This window comes from Gouania willdenowi, chromosome 5 (assembly GCF_900634775.1).
Source record: "Gouania willdenowi chromosome 5, fGouWil2.1, whole genome shotgun sequence".
Classification (NCBI taxonomy): domain Eukaryota; kingdom Metazoa; phylum Chordata; class Actinopteri; order Blenniiformes; family Gobiesocidae; genus Gouania; species Gouania willdenowi.
In genome coordinates, this window is record NC_041048.1 from 19,739,246 (window position 1) to 19,755,843 (window position 16,598).

Genomic DNA, 16,598 nt, shown 5'->3' on the forward strand with positions numbered 1-16,598 from the left:
ATTCACTCTCACATTCACACACCAGTGGGACAGGACTGCCATGCAAGGCGCTAGTCGACCACTGGGAGCAACTTAGGGTTCAGTGTCTTGCCAAAGGACACTTCGACACATAGTCAGGTACTGGGATCGAGCCCCCAACCTCTCGATCAGAAGACTACCCACTACCACCTGAGTCACGGTCGCCCTAATAATAATAAAGAATGCAAAATATAGTTTTAAAATGTTTGAATTATTCTTCTTTCTCAAATTAAAAAACACACACAATCTTAAATAACTGCTTTCAATACTTTCACTTTCTCAAATATAAATCTAGTTCAAATAAAATGCAGAATTGAGCACTAATTCTGGCCTACTCTGTATTTTTAAAGCAGTAAAACAAAAATTATCAAAATCTAATTCTAGGGGGAAAATATGTATATAGGGTGATCAGAAATGTATGATTTCAAAATGGGGTTACAACCCAATAAAGGTTGGGAACCACTGCTTCATCCACTTTAGACAAAAACAAATACGTTGCTTTAAAAAAAACAGCATTTTTTAAATACACGTTTTCCATGGCAACCGTGACGTCTCTCACCCTATATAAGCGGTTAGAAAGAAAACAAACAGTTTTCCAACATTCTCCAAGACAGAATCATTTGTGGCGGATGTTTTTTCTCCGTCTACAACTTGGAAAACACTCTCAAAAATCACCAGCGACCTTTACTGAACATCATCATCCAGACATTCTTAAATTACTACCTTGTTCTCAAGAAACAAAGTAAGTTTTTTTTTTTTTTTTTTTTTTTGCAATCCAAGCAGCCCGGAACCTTAGTTATTGCACAAGTTCCCGATATACCCATAATACTGATGCACACACAGGGAGACCCAGATGAGACGTTTGCGTTAATTTTTGTTTTAATTAAAACACTGGAGGGAAAACAAAAGCACAGTTGTTTGCACATTGTGCAAGAAATAGTTTACTTTGCTTTTCAGCTCCCGTTAGCACCTCAGTGCTAAACATGTAGCATACAGCTAGCTGCTAGCATAGACGTTATATGGCTGCTAGCACCTCAGTGCTAAACATGTAGCATACAGCTAGCTACTAGCATATACGTTTTATGGCTGCTAGCACCTCAATGCTAAACATGTAGCATATAGCTAGCTGCTAGCACCTCAATGCTAAACATGTAGCATACAGCTAGCTGCTAGCACCTCAATGCTAAACATGTAGCATATAGCTAGCATGGACACTCGGACAGTGCTAGCTACACGCTCCGAGGTTGCCGTGTCTCCAATCCACACTCGACAACATGACAGGGTTCAGAGCCTAAATGAATACGTCCATTACTGACTAATGAACAAAGTCACTGGATAAATGCTTGTAGTGGACAGTCGACCACTCTCGGTGGTGGAGGATGTGGGGCTAGAAACGGTGCTACAGAATATGGGGCGCATGCTAAAATAAAACAGTAACATTTAGCAACAAACCATGTTTAAAAAAACGTATGTAATTTTTTTTTTATTGTGTATGAACGTAGATTTGTGTCTTTATTATTTAATAATAAGAATTGAAAAAAAACAACAACTTTTCATTAAAATAAAAAGAAAAAAACTTAAAGCCCTTTTCAATAAAAAAAAAAAAAAGTTTAATCAAAAATAAATATTTCAATTTAAAAAAACAGTGTTTAAATGCAAAAAAATGTCAGAGACCCAAGTAATTGCATTTGAACACTTTTTTAATTGAATTTTTTATTTTTATTGAAGTCATCTATTTTTCGTATTTGGGCCATGTTATGGGTAGTATATTTGTGTATTTATTATTCAATCAAAAAATAAAACATTTCAATCAAAGAAAAAAATCAACATTTAAAGTTAAATATTAAATCTAAATGAGATTTTATTGTGGTACTTCAGGTGAATTTGCATATTAGCTAAATATTTAGTTTCACCCATGACATTTAGATTTAACATTCAGATTGTGTGTGTAAATAAGTTTCCCATTGGGGATTAATAGAGTTTCTCTAATCTCTAATATATATATATCTGTGTGCATGTACGCAGTATTTATATATACACAGATGTGTATGTATATATAGTATAAATACTGTTGTCATATATACATATAGTCTTAGGAAGCAGGATTATAATATGTGATTATTAAATGATGGAGAAGAATTAGATTAAATATGTTTTACTTCTTTCTCGCCCTTTTCAGACATTTTATGCTGGATATTAAAGGTAAACACATCTTTCCATTCTAAGAGTCAGTGTTAGAAACAAACTAAACAGTCCAGAGGCCTGTCCTGTAAAATGTTTTTATTTATTTATTTTTTTGTTATAATGCAAGAATTAAACTTTAATATCCAGATAAGACAATTCAAATAAAGGTGATATCCAGTCACATGGCTGCTTATACTGTATTTGTCTGCTGTGTGAGTTTAGTTTCAGGTCTGTGTTAAATGTTGATTCTCATGCATGAGCCTCAGCAGCTTCTTTATTCTCTTTACTTTGTGTCACAGGAGACCAAAGACCATCCTGATGGATCTTTTGGACGACTTCGAGAGCTTCGTCCAGGAGGAGGAGTTGAACAATCTCCTTCCTGAGGTTGATGATGTGTTGGAGCTCTTTCCAGAGATCGCAGATGTGGTGCTCTGGGCTTCTAACCATATGGTGTCATCTCCTCCTCCTTCTCCTTCTCCTCCTCCTTCTCCATCTCCTCCTCCTCCTCCTCCTCTTTGTCAATATCCTGCTCCACCACCAACTGGACTCCAAGTAAGACATCACCCAAACACATGGAGCCAATCTGGGCAACATCTCAGCATGCATTTGTTCATCCATCAATGAAAATATCTGTTTTATAATTTTTTTCAATGGTAAAATATGTGAAAGCTTGATTATTTTATATATTTTAATAATTGTTAACCATACGTATGTGTTTAACTGTACATAGAACTGTAACACGGTTCCCCAGGTTTGCGTTAAATTATGAATGACAATTTTTATAGGATTATCATGGCAATTACAGTTGCAAAGTCAATTATCTGAGCTAAATTACAATTTAATTACAGATACGACAGTGACATATTTTAAAAAATGCAATTACAATTATACCTACACCATAAATGTAATTAATTATCAATTACCATACAGGTTATAATTATAATTGACACCAACCCTGGTGTTTAGTTTGTTGGTGGATGGTTGATACCATGACAGAGTCTAATATTTATGTCTTTGTGTCTCCAGTCTGACAGCGTTCCATTCCTCATGCCTGAAGGAAACAATTTTTTTCACCTTTTTGGAGAACGGTAAGAAAAACAAACAAACAAACAGACCTGATCGATCACAGATGTTGGTCCACATGTTTGTGACATGATTTCTCATCCAGCGTGTTTATGTTTTTATCTTTGTAGAGATTGCGATGGTGTAGTGGCTGCCATGCCATCAGAGGCCGTGGAACCCGTCCCAGTTCCAAAGTGAGTGTCCTTGAGTTGTTTTAATTGTCTTTTTTCTGAGAAACTCTAGATCAGAGTGTCTCCCTGCTCTCTCTCTCTACTACTCTCAGCTACTGTTTCCCTGCCCTGCTCACTGTTTGCATTTTGTTTTTCAGGAAAAGAAAGCATGAGGAGGATAAGAGGACGTATATCAAGAAACCTCCCAACGCGTTTATGCTTTTCCTCAAAAGCCAGAGGAAGACGGTACAGGAAGAGCTCGGCATTAAGAACAGTGCCGTAGTAAACAAAGTTCTTTCTGAACGCGTACGTTTGTTTGTTTCTTAATGAATGATCTGTGATCTTCACATTTTTGTCTTCAGTGTGTGTGTGTGTGTGTGTGACACTTTGTTATTGTTCATCCACAGTGGAAGTCATTGCCAGCAGAACAAAGAGACGTCTTTAAAGCAGAAGCCGAAGCCAAAGCTAAAATTCATGCTCTGAATAATCCCGGCTGGAGCAACAAAGTGAACTACGTAAGTCTACTCTGCAGAAATGTGTACACATCAACCTTAGAGGTGATGATGCCATGACTGTGGAAGTGTTTTATCAGCTGACTAGAAGTTGCATGTGTCTGTTTTTAGGGGAAAAAGAGTAAAAAGTCCAACGCTAAAGCTCCACCTCTGCCTCCACCCTCCTGCTGATGGGACTGTATAATAAACATCGCTAACAACTAACGGTAAGTCTCATTACTCAAAACATCACTTCATTTCATCATCATTTGATTTGTGTTTATTTGTCTTAGTCTAAGTGTCAAACTAATTTAAAGAGAAGAATAATATCAGTCACCTATTGTTTGGATATTGTCGGTACCACCGTATTTTATACTGGCCCAATAAAGACCAAACTGGTCCTAATTTTGCCCCTGAACTAAAAAAAAGTTAAAATAATTATATATAATAATGAATCAATAGTCTAAAACAAAAATGAGGTGTACCTTAAAGTGATGTGCAGACACAGACACACTCTCTGAGAACAAGTTTAATCTCAGATGTGTGTTTTAATGTCTGTCTAAGAGTAACAAGATTTGCATCAATTTAACTTCAAATAGTGTCTGTGCTCTCCATAGATTGTTTGAATTGCATATATCAGCCATTTAAGATGGTCTTTAACCTTTAGTTTATGTTGTATTCTATCATAGAGACTAACCTAGAAACAAGCCTGCAGTAGAATCAGAAAACTCATCAGCTGTTCTCTATATTTTACTAGCACCAAGGACAACAATGACAACGACAACATCAGAAGCAACATCAACAGCAACTACAACATCAGCAACAACAACAACAACAAGGGCAACGTCAACACCAACATCAGCAGAAATTAAGTGTCTTTACTCAAATAATCACTTCATTTTACTTATTGTTTTATTTCAGAATTAGTGTAATCAATAATAATAATCATTTTGTGTAATCAATCACTTAGTTCATGATGACTCAGCTTTTGTTAAATGTTTTACTAGCACCAAGGACAGCAACGACAATGACAGCAGCTGCAAGGTCAGCAGCAACAGCAACATCAACAACAACAGCAACATCAGCAACAACAACAGCATCAGCAGCAGCAACAATAAGGGCAACGTGATTGATGTGATTGATGTTTTCAGTCGGCCTTTAAGAGTTTGTTATTTTTCTTTTTTCAATTGCTTTCAAATGAACTTTCTAATGAAATGTCCACAGGGGCAGACCAGTCTAGGATCATGCAGGAGCAGATGAGCGGTGCTGCCATGGCCATGCCTGCAGATACAAATAAAGCTTTCAAAGTATGCTCGCTCCTGTCTCTACATTTGGCTCCTGGAATGTCTGCAGTAGTTTTCTAATAAAATGATCTTCCTCCATTGTATTTCAGGCTGAGTGGGAGGCACTTGAACTCACCGACCACCAGTGGGCGCTGGAGAACATAGAGGAGGACTTGTATGTAGGGGCGACCGTGGCTCAGGTGGTAGTGGGTCGTCTTCTGATCGAGAGGTTGGGGGTTCGATCCCAGTACCTGAGTATGTGTCGAAGTGTCCTTGGGCAAGACACTGAACCCTAAGTTGCTCCCAGTGGTCGACTAGCGCCTTGCATGGCAGTCCTGTCCCACTGGTGTGTGAATGTGAGAGTGAATGGGTGAGGATGCAGTCAACATGGGACTGAACTACATCCTGCATCACCTCGACTCCCCAGGGACCTACGCTAGGATCCTGTTTGTGGATTTCAGCTCTGCGTTCAACACCATCATCCCGGACATCCTTCACCAGAAACTCACCCAGCTCACAGTGCCGGCCTCCACCTGTCAGTGGATCACCAACTTCCTGACTGACAGGAAGCAGCAAGTAAGGCTGGGAGGCATCACATCCAGCACCCGGTCACTCAGCACTGGCGCCCCTCAGGGGTGTGTTCTCTCCCCACTTCTATTCTCCCTCTACACCAATGACTGCACCTCAGGGGACCCCTCTGTGAAACTCCTGAAGTTTGCAGACGACACCACCGTCATCGGTCTCATCAGGGATGGGGACGAGTCTGCCTTCAGACGGGAGGTGGAACAGCTGGCTCTCTGGTGCAGTCAGAACCACCTGGAACTGAACCCGCTCAAGACTGTGGAGATGACAGTGGACTTCAGGAGAAATCCCCCCCCACTCCCTCCCCTTACCATTCTGAATAGCAAAGTGGCTACCGTGGACTCCTTCAGGTTCCTGGGATCCACAATCTCACAGGACCTGAAGTGGACCTCCCACATAGACACAACCAGGAAAAAGGCACAGCAGAGGATGTACTTCCTGCGACAGCTGAGGAAGTTCAACCTGCCCCAGGAGCTGCTGATAATGTTCTACACCTCCATCATTCAGTCTGTTCTGTGCACCTCCATCACTGTCTGGTTTGGATCTACAACCAAACTAGACAGACACAGACTACAAAGGATAATCAGGACTGCAGAAAAGATCATTGGTGTTGATCTGCCCTCCATCCAAGACTTATACCTGTCCAGGGTCAGGAAACGGGCAGGTAGCATCACTGCAGACCCCTCACACCCTGCACACAATCTGTTTAAACTCCTCCCCTCAGGCAGACTCTACAGATCACTGTACGCCAAAACTACCCGCCATAAAAACAGTTTTTTCCCCCAGGCTGTCATTCTGATCAACTCTAAACAGTCATAGAGTGTCAGACCTGTTTCTGTTACTGTGAAATAACCTGGAACTAAACATAACAACCCTGGATCAACCTGTCACTGTGAATGTTCATGGACATAATTTTTTCATTTAAATGTTCACCTGCACTACTCATCAATGCACTACTGCACTATTATTTTATTATTATTATTGTATTTTTTATTTTATTTCATTAATATTATTATTATTATTATTATTATTATTATTATTACTATTATTATCTTGTTATTTTTATTTAGTTTGCACATATTAGTCTAACTACTCTTATATTTATGTTTATACTTCTTTTTTTTAATTTATTTTTCTTTATTTTCTTTATTTTTCTTTATTCTAGTTGATTGTTATTATTTAATGTTACACTACCTGAGAGAGCACAGGTCACCAAAAGAAATTCCTCGTGTGTATTCATACACCCTTGGCCAATAAAGTTGATTCTGATTCTGATTCTGATTCTGAATGAGCTGATGTGTAAAGCGCTTTGAGACTGCTTCAGTGTGGTGATAAAGCGCTATATAAAAATCAAGTCCATTTACCATTTACCACTAGGGGGCGCTGCAAATATGGGAAATGTATATCTCATAAATGGCAAGACCGATTTTTGCCAAATTTGGTGAGTATGACCGTGGGACGCTCCTGGGACCGTATCTCAAAGTGAATCGCGATTGGTTAAAGTGGGCGTGTCTTATTACTACATAACATATAAATAAACAAACCTTTATTTCAGCTGAAGTAATATGTTGAGGGCTGTGAAGTTTACAGGGTAACTATAGAAGAGCACACAGATCACCCATACCAAAAAGTGTACCACAAGGTGTCGCTATAATGGGTGCAAACACATTTTGGCCTGTAACTTTCACACTTTAAATCACATCTTCCAAAACTTCATATCTACCTGTTCACAGCAAATGGCACGTTGGCCTGTGTCCTGACGCTCGCCACGAGCCCGTCATCCTTCGTGACGTACTTCCGCGGGCTCCGCGGAACCTGGGGGCCGAGTCGCGCGGGAAGGCTTGGCCCCCTTTCATAACTGCTTGCAGTTCTAGTTATTATTATTATTATAAATTTTACTTTATTTTTTACGACTGTAATGTGTGTGTATCTGATCCTTATTTTCAACAGTCTTTTACTTAATTATACACTTATTTCACGTTTATTCTTTTTTTCTTTGTGAAACGTTTTATTCTTTTGTGATTTTTTTTTTTTTTTAACTGGCTGTAACAAAAGCAATTTCCCCCTGGGATTAATAATGAAATTCTTATTCTGAAATAATAATTCAATTTACTAAAAATAAAAGTAAAAAAAACTTTTTAAATCAAAGAAAAATAGTTCAAATGCAGATCTTTGGGATGTCAAATATCTATTTCCATTTGAACACTTTTTTTCTTTATTAATATACTTTTTTGATTGAAGGAATATTCTTTGGATTGAATAATAAAAACACAAATCTACCTCCATACACCAGAGGATGGCCTGTAGAGACCAGGAAACACGTTTAACACTGCACAGGAAAAGTCAACTTACTTTTTAAACTCAAATATTACTTTTCATTTTAACAATGAGTTGTCATTTAAATGTTGATTTTCTGTCACAAGACATTTTAACTACATTTTTAATCTCCATAAAATAAGTTCCAATGTTCTCATATACAGTAGCCTGATTGTCAGAGACATTTGTATTAAGTTAAAGGACGTCTGCATTTTTTTTACATTCAACAGGGTTTTTGGGGCTGAAAAAAAAACAAAACATCGTGTATGATCTTACATTTTTTTGTGAATAAAAACTAGGGATGTCACCATAAAACTTTTTCACTTCCGATATATTACCAATATTGCAGCCTTGCATATTGGTTAATACCGGTATTGATCGGATACAATATCAGCACGAATCATACATACTTTTATTATTTATTTTGTAGTGTGGAATGTTAGAAAAGTCTTGATCAAGTAATGTTACTCAAACAGAGAACAATAGTCAGCAACAGTAGGTATGAGAAAAACTGACCCATTTATTATCAACCAATTGGTTACATACATTTTAACCATCAACATAATATCTACAGTATTCTATAATTGAATAAATATAATATATATCAGGGTTAGGGTAATTTTCAGATACTATCTCATAATTAGGACTTAGAATACCTATTTATTACTACCTCATATTTATGACCCATTTTATTTCTTATTAAAACAAGGATTTACATCTTTAAGATGACTATACATTATGGTGTAAATAATACACTTCCTGGATAACAGTGGATATTATTCAGATATAAATGTGGTTATTATAGATTCATAGAACAATGGACCATCATTTTGCTGATTTTATGGATGGGCCCCAAAAATCTCTCCCCTGTATCCCCCCTTATTGATGACCTTGTCTCCACATGACTGTTCTTTAATGTTCATGTCTGTGTTCAACCATCTTCAGGTACAGTGGGGGTCGATCCTCGGTCTCTGGGACCTTTATTTTGGGGGTCTCTGGCTGAAAAGGTTGAGAACCACTGCATTTAGAGTGATCAGTGTTTCCTGAGCAGATCATCGCCTTTGGACTGAGGATGTAATTAAACTGAACACGTGTCAATGTTTAACAAACTGTTCCTCTCAAACCAACTGATTGATGTCAACTTCACTGAGAGTTTGTGAGGCTCCAAAATATTAAATATAGTGTGTAATTGCTGATGTACGCTGTACAGGAGGAGATTGTTAGATCATGAATAAATAAAAAAAAAACTGCACACAATAGAAACCCTCTTCATCAGTTTTAATGAAATACAAAACACAAGGCAGATACAAAAAGCAATGTAACTTAATTGGACTTTTACAAAAGCATTTGCATCCTTTTGACAACTGACAGACTTTTATATCATCTAGTATTGGATTCATCAAAGGGTGAATTTGGATTCTATTTATGTATCTTAGTCTTGTAACATGGGGTTTTCTTCCTTGTGTTCATTTCTTGAAAGATGTTGGTGCCACCAACATTTGCTGTGTCAGCTTTCAGATTCATCACTCGTGCTTCATATTGTGATGAAGAGGTAAGAAAAGGTAACGACATCTTTTCCCAAACTGCTTCTTGTGTCAAAGCAATGACTTCTGATGTACAATAGATGGCTGTGGACTAGTGAGATCAAATTGAGCCGAGTTTATTTATTGACTTGAATGGAAAAGACAATGAGAAATAAAGTTCCACAGTGACAGTGAGTTAGTATGTACAACAGGGAGATAGTCAACCCTGTTTAAATGAGACTGGTTTTTAAAACAACAAAAACTCAAAGGCTTTAAGGGGAAAAAAAAAAAAAAAAAAGATCTGGCCATGATCAGAAAATGCCACTGGGGAGCTCCTTGTTAAACATCCCCTCAAAGTCAAGCTCCCTGTTCATCAGGTCATCCTCTACATTCTCCAGCGCCCACTGGTGGTCGGTGAGTTCAAGTGCCTCCCACTCAGCCTGAAATACAATGGAGGAAGATCATTTTATTAGAAAACTACTGCAGACATTCCAGGAGCCAAATGTAGAGACAGGAGCGAGCATACTTTGAAAGCTTTATTTGTATCTGCAGGCATGGCCATGGCAGCACCGCTCATCTGCTCCTGCATGATCCTAGACTGGTCTGCCCCTGTGGACATTTCATTAGAAAGTTCATTTGAAAGCAAAAAACTCTTAGAGGCCGACTGAAAACATCACTCACAGTTTGGTCAGACTAGCCCAATATATGTAAAAACAAAACCAAAAATCCAAGAGCATTCAGAACACAACAGTTTGTTATTCAGACACTGTCAACACTAAAATTATTGTCATCACAAAGCTTTTATTGGCTGATTGTAAGTCAGGAAGTAGTGGAAATGTATTCTAACCCTCTTATTATCATTGGGGTCAATTTGACCCATTTCAATATTAATCGTTTAAAAAAAATTATTTTTGCTTCATATTTCATGACTTTTTCTAATTTGATGGGTACAATTGATTAAGCATGAAATTATCACGATTATATTTTGTCAATGGGCTGAACACATATTGCACCTGTTTTTAGGCTATGTTCACACTGCAGGACTTAATGCTAAAATCTGATTTTTATGCCCCTATGCAACCTGTATCTGAAGCAAAAACAATATTTGTTTCTCTTTTTCTTTCTCCACGTTCTCCTCTGCACCTGCTCATTCATTCTCCAATTTGGAGCCGCTAACAGTGCACACTGGAGTTTGATACAGGTCACATTTTAAATAGTAATGTGAACGGACAAAGAAAAAAAATAGGATCTGAGCAAAAAAATTGGAATTGAGCATTAAGGCTTGCAGTGTGAACGTAGCCTTAGCTGTGCAAAACTTGTCTGTCTGTGACCTTACATCTCCACACATGCAGATGCAGAGTCGAGTTGATACTAATGCTGAACGATTAATTGCATTTGCGAATGATTTTCTAATCGCAAAGGCTGCAATTTTTTTGTTTTTATTTTTTTTCTGTGTCTGCACATGCTGTCAAAGGTCGTTGGGAGTTTGATTTACCTAAAAAACGTCCAATTAGTTAAAGCAGATATTAGTTCTCCTTACTCCTGCACTTCAGTATGTCTGATGTTACTGACTGGTTATAAGTAAGCTTTATTTTTTAATATCTTTTTATTATATTTATTTAAAGACTGTCCTGTTCCTGAGAGTGTTTAAGAAGTGCAGTCCACATGTTTCATGAAACGTCAAGTTAGTTATATATGTTGATGAGGTAACGCCACAGATTTGTTTGCTTTATTGTTGTAATCTGTGCTTTAAAATGTACATTTTTATTTAAAGTTCAAATAAATGTGAAATAGTTTATTATGAAACAGAACGATTTATTGCTTGTGTTCATTGAAAAATACATGACAAGAGGCCCTTGAAAAAATAATCACATATTAAAACGCAATATTTAGAAAAAAAAAAAAAATCGCAATTAGATTATTTTACAAAATCGTTCAGCCCGAGTTTATACATGACATTATTAAAAATTAAAATTAATTCTAACTTAAAATTTTGGCCTGCTGGTGGCGCTAGAGAACAGGTCAAGGTTTCATTCTCAACAGGTTATTTATTCATTTACTTATTTAACCAATAAACAAAGTGCCTGACACAAAAACTTGGTCGACAATTTTGTGAAAGTCTTTTTCTGGAGGATACATATCCCTGGGGTCAGATTGACCCCAACGGTAAAATGTGTTGTAATATTTGAGGATAATAGGAGAGTTAAGTCATTCACCAACTTATTGTAAAACCTCCTAATGCATTTCACTAAACATCATATACTTTTTTTATAAACTTTTAATACCAGGCTTTTATCATTTAAACATCATTCCTGTAAAAATTAAAATTGGAAAAAAAAAAAAAAAAAAAAATCACAGTCAAAGCCATGCTTCAGTTTCCTTTACTCACCATTATCTTGACCAAGAATTAATGAGTACATGCTTCGCAGACCAAACACGTTGAGGAAATACCACGACGCTGAGCTCACCCTGGAAAGACAGAAGAAATGGAAAGTGATCAAGAATAATATTCAAAAGTATATAATTACTGCATTTGTCAACTGAGTTTTGAGTTGGTTTACCAAGAGGCATCCAGTGAGAGCAGCTCGATTCCTTGCTGCAGCATGGGCTTAAAGCGCAGCGTCAGAGGAAATGGAACCTTAGCTACGAGAAACAACGCCACAAAGTTGACATTACAAAGAGCTTTAATCTGCATCACTTTAACTTAAGTAACAACATGAGAGCTGCTTATTACTTGTTACAAATCCTGAAAAGGTCCAGTTGATCCAGCCGCCGATGAGGATCATGGGAAGTACATTGGTGACATTGCCTTTCATCATGTCCGTCAGCATGCTGGGATCTGCAAACACATGGAGTCAATAATTTGCAATAACGTCAGGCCAGCATTTTGTTCTCTTAAGAAATGATGTTTGAGATTTTTCAACTTTATTCATAAAGGTATAGTCACCGCTCCAACCGAGAGACATTTTTGCCGTTCGTTCATAGGTTATCACCTTTGTGCACAAATGCGAGTGAAATACTATAGTCGTGTCACGTAGAGGAAACAACTCTTCGGTGTAAATGAGATGATAAAACAACGCAATGGGAGCATCTACAGAGAGTTTCATCACGACAATGACGTCACTGGATCGGCAAATTCACACATTACAGCTGATCACATTATATGCATAAAATGCTAAATATTGATCGACCCGATATAGCCAATCAGATTGTTGTAAAGCCTAGTGGGAACACTCAATGCATAACTCTGTATTCTCTGTGCTGTGTAGCATGGGGTGTGCTGTTGGGGAGGCAGCTGTGCAGCCTGGGTAAAGTAGAACAAAACCCTTTAAGAAAAGTTATTTTAAATCAGTGAAAACCAGCTAAGAGGGGAAGTTTTTCTTGGACAATACAGGCTGAAGCAGCTGATCCACTCACACACACTGCAGCGCGCACCATTACGAGCCATCTGTGTGGTAAAAAGACATGTTTAAAAACATGTAAGCAGGTGAACACTAGCATTATGTGTGCAATCTGCACTGGACCCCGCATGGAATGAAAAAACACCTTCTTCCATGGAGAAAAGTCAGTTCTCTAATCCCTTATGGTAGCACATGGTGCCCCTTGCTGTTCTCCAACTACACTGAATTGCTGAATCTCTACACCACACCTGGGCATGTGTGTGTATGTGTGAGAAAAAGTCTTTCAGTGTGACCAAAAATAATGAATAACACAAACTAATAGGTGTGTGGAAAAAAATTGATTCGGCGCTATATCGCGATATTACGTTGCGCAATTCTCGGATCGATTCTAAAAGCATCCATATCAATTTTTTTTTATTTAAAAAAATAATTTATATACATATATATTTCACCTCTATTTAACCAGAAAAGTCTTTCCCACTGCCGGAGAAATTGTAACTGCGCTGAAACCTGGGCATGTCGACCAGCTTGTGTTTTTTCAATAAAATCTAAAAAGAAAGTACTAACTTTCTGCATTCATTTGTTGTTCTAGGCATAAACCTCAGTCATGTTGCACTAAAGTCAAAGTTAGTTTAAAAACCACAGGCAGATTGTATGTTATTTTAAGTTGTTGGCACATGACATGTTAAAGCCAATGTTTTGAGTGTAAAATATGCCAATAAAATATATTTCATACATAATGTTCTCATGAAGGTGTACACATTTACAGATTAGTTGTTTGTTAAGTCATATTAAAGAAAATCGCAATAATCGCCTTCTACTTTAATATCGGGATATATCGTATCGTATTATGACCTATGTATCGAGATATGAATCGTATTGCCAGATGCCAGACAAAACACGCCCCTACAAACATAACAGCACAGATCCACTCTTGCTCTGATCTATTATGGACAGTGAAGAAGACTAACTGGTATAGAAGATAAATATTAATTATATCTAGTTTGTTGTTATTATTGGTCGTACAGAAATGCACATTTAGCTTGTTCCTACTGTTGTTGCTGCTTAAATAATGCTAACATTTTAAAACTTCACCTGTCATTGGAGAAGGCGGAACCACCTTTCGTTTGGTCTTTTTAAAAAATCCATCTTCTTGATTATTGAAGTAGAACTTCCTCATTAGAAAAGACTGAAACACAAATAATAGCAGAAGGGTTTTTACAGTTCATTGGAAAGGTGATAAACAAACCCTAAACTTATCTATTAGCAATACTACTCACCTGTTTAGGAATGTATTTCCCATTCTCCCTGAGGATTCTGCTTCGAATGAGAACTTGGCTAAATATTGGAGAAAAAAAAGAGCACAATGTAGTTTTTAAAACATTGCCACAGTTTACACTGTGCATCACTTCAGTGTCACGGAATGAAGAGGTGACGGACCTGTCGGAGACTTGCTCCAATGTGAGCTTCTTGTCACTTTGAAGCAGAATGGAAACATAATGCCGGATCACCCCAACGAGAAAAGTGATGAAGACAATGGGCAACACCACCCAGAGTCTAATATTGGAGTCCAGAAGGAGCTCTGGTTCAGCCATTCTGAGACACACAAAACAGCCTGTTAAACATGTTTTATATAATAATACACATTATGCCAGTCCACGCATCTGCTCGTTCAAAATATAGAAAGAAACTGTATCAAACGCAGACAGTCTGTTGAAGGTACGTAAATGGCCATGAAGGCTGCATGTTCGACTCTGATTGGCTGACGGCCCGGTGTCCTGAGCCAACTGGTTAACGTGTTACATGATGTCTGATTTACTACAGGCAGTAAAAGCAGCTGGTTACAGCAGACATTAAAAGTAGGAATACCCCAATTTTCTAGCAGCTAACAATTTTATTGTTTATTTATTTTAATTGACGGCTGACCGTTTTGAATTAGATGTTTCAAATTAGGATTCTAATTAAAATCGAATTTTACTTTAAGTTTCTACAGTTTTTATAGATCTACAAATGTTGGGGGAAAACATGCTTATCAACTTAAATCATATCATTTAACTGTGGAGAAATATTAAGTATAATTCCAACTGGTAAGACTTGATCACGCTAACATAAGACAGCAGTTAACAGGTTTACCAATCGATCGGGAACAGCAGTCACTCATTTAAGCTCAGTAGCGTGCGCCAGTAACTATAGGGCAATAAATATCAAGGAAATCGAATGCAACATAATTTAACATTTTCTTTAAAAATCTAAATTACTTTCTAAAGGCCTAACAAGTAGTGTGTAGGTTTATCAATAAATAAGCCGAATGAGCGGACGCTTACGGTGTGCTAATGCTAGCAAGAAGGCTACCTGTTAAGTCCGGGTTACGGTGGGGCAAAAATGGCAGGTCGTCCAGTCGCAGTGTTCCCCTCTTCAATGAATGATCTAACAGTAACACATGCAGCTTATGGGGGGTAGATTAATAACGCTGGTTGTCCCTAAATACATCCACTGTCGCAGTCATCTCGCTATGCTAGCTAAGGCTAAGGATGAAAGCAGTCACAGGCACCACACCGCCACCTAGTGGACTTAAAGGATCAATGTCGCTACTTTAACCAACACTACTTGAGACACTTTTTTGATTATTCTCTTTGGAAAATACTATATTCATAAATGCAAAGACGCCAACATGTTCCCCCAATTGTACATTTTTACTCACTGTGTGAGTTTCAAGCATATTGAAACGCCGCATCCACCATGACCTCCAAAAAGAGTTGTAAAAACGTAATTTGTTTAAGGAAATCTAAACAATGTCAATTCGATGTAAAAATAATCCAGCCCTTGACTTAATGATATAAACATACTCTACATTATTTTTATTTGTCAATTGTTTTCTGCTATATGCACCCCCTGTTCTTCTTTGTCTTTTCACTGTTAGACACTATTCAATATGACTCAATAGTTGAATGACCTCCAAATGTGCTGTAAAACTCTTAATTTGTTTAATTAAATTTAAGGACATGTTAAGGAATAATGTCAATGTCAAATAAAATATCCAAGCCCTGGATATATCGATATTAACATATTCTGTTTTATTTGTCTTTTTCCTCATTTTCTTTCTTTTTCTTAATTAGTTTTTTGCACTTACTGTTCATTTTTAGCCTTTTCACTGTATTAGACACGCTTCAATACTGCTCTTTTGGTGGATTTGTGTATATTTGTTTATCTTAATGGTATTTAATGGAGCAAATGTATCGTCCGCGTTTCTCAATAAAAATATAAAAATGAATTCATGAACATTGTCTTTTTTAGTTGTCTCTGTTTTACTTGCCTCTTCATTCTATGGATTGAAATTAAAAATAAATCACTAATCTGTAACGTTATTTTCTTACAGGATGCTGATGTTAGCAACTAGAGTGACGTCATTTCCGGGTAACACCACTTTTCGATAGATTTTCTTACTTAAATCGTTGATAAGAATTTATTGAAGTCCTAGGCGTAAAATGTATTGATACGTTATCATTAGATGCTACGATAGTATTTGGAATATTTTCTAGATTGTAATTATTCATTATTTAAGTCAAGT

At 37.3% G+C, this 16,598-nt stretch overlaps 2 protein-coding genes across 5 annotated transcripts; one reads left to right on the forward strand and one right to left on the reverse strand.

The window, feature by feature from the left end:
* The first annotated feature begins 612 nt into the window (after nucleotides 1–612).
* On the forward strand, nucleotides 613–5,479 carry LOC114463354 (transcription factor 7-like). 4 transcript variants are annotated; one of them, XM_028446862.1, is made up of 11 exons: nucleotides 638–760; nucleotides 2,198–2,220; nucleotides 2,502–2,754; nucleotides 3,229–3,290; nucleotides 3,396–3,458; nucleotides 3,593–3,740; nucleotides 3,842–3,949; nucleotides 4,058–4,152; nucleotides 4,683–5,059; nucleotides 5,150–5,232; nucleotides 5,319–5,478. In XM_028446862.1, the coding sequence occupies exons 3-8, from the start codon at nucleotides 2,521–2,523 to the stop codon at nucleotides 4,115–4,117; spliced, it is 675 nt and encodes a 224-aa protein (XP_028302663.1). In that variant the 5' UTR covers nucleotides 638–760; nucleotides 2,198–2,220; nucleotides 2,502–2,520; the 3' UTR covers nucleotides 4,118–4,152; nucleotides 4,683–5,059; nucleotides 5,150–5,232; nucleotides 5,319–5,478. The 4 variants fall into 4 exon arrangements, with proteins under 4 accessions (XP_028302661.1, XP_028302663.1, XP_028302662.1 ...); XM_028446860.1 differs by lacking the exon at nucleotides 2,198–2,220 and having other exon boundaries at nucleotides 613–760; nucleotides 5,319–5,479; XM_028446861.1 differs by lacking the exons at nucleotides 638–760; nucleotides 2,198–2,220 and adding an exon at nucleotides 846–1,485.
* A 3,888-nt stretch (nucleotides 5,480–9,367) lies between these two features.
* Nucleotides 9,368–15,582, reverse strand: emc3 (ER membrane protein complex subunit 3). The gene is made up of 9 exons (XM_028446779.1): nucleotides 15,383–15,582; nucleotides 14,471–14,626; nucleotides 14,311–14,368; nucleotides 14,126–14,219; nucleotides 12,364–12,468; nucleotides 12,191–12,272; nucleotides 12,019–12,098; nucleotides 10,156–10,238; nucleotides 9,368–10,069 (listed from the first exon to the last, which is right to left on the reverse strand). Exons 2-9 carry the CDS (start codon nucleotides 14,623–14,625, stop codon nucleotides 9,941–9,943), a joined length of 786 nt encoding a protein of 261 aa, XP_028302580.1. The 5' UTR covers nucleotide 14,626; nucleotides 15,383–15,582; the 3' UTR covers nucleotides 9,368–9,940.
* Between the last annotated feature and the right edge of the window lie 1,016 nt (nucleotides 15,583–16,598).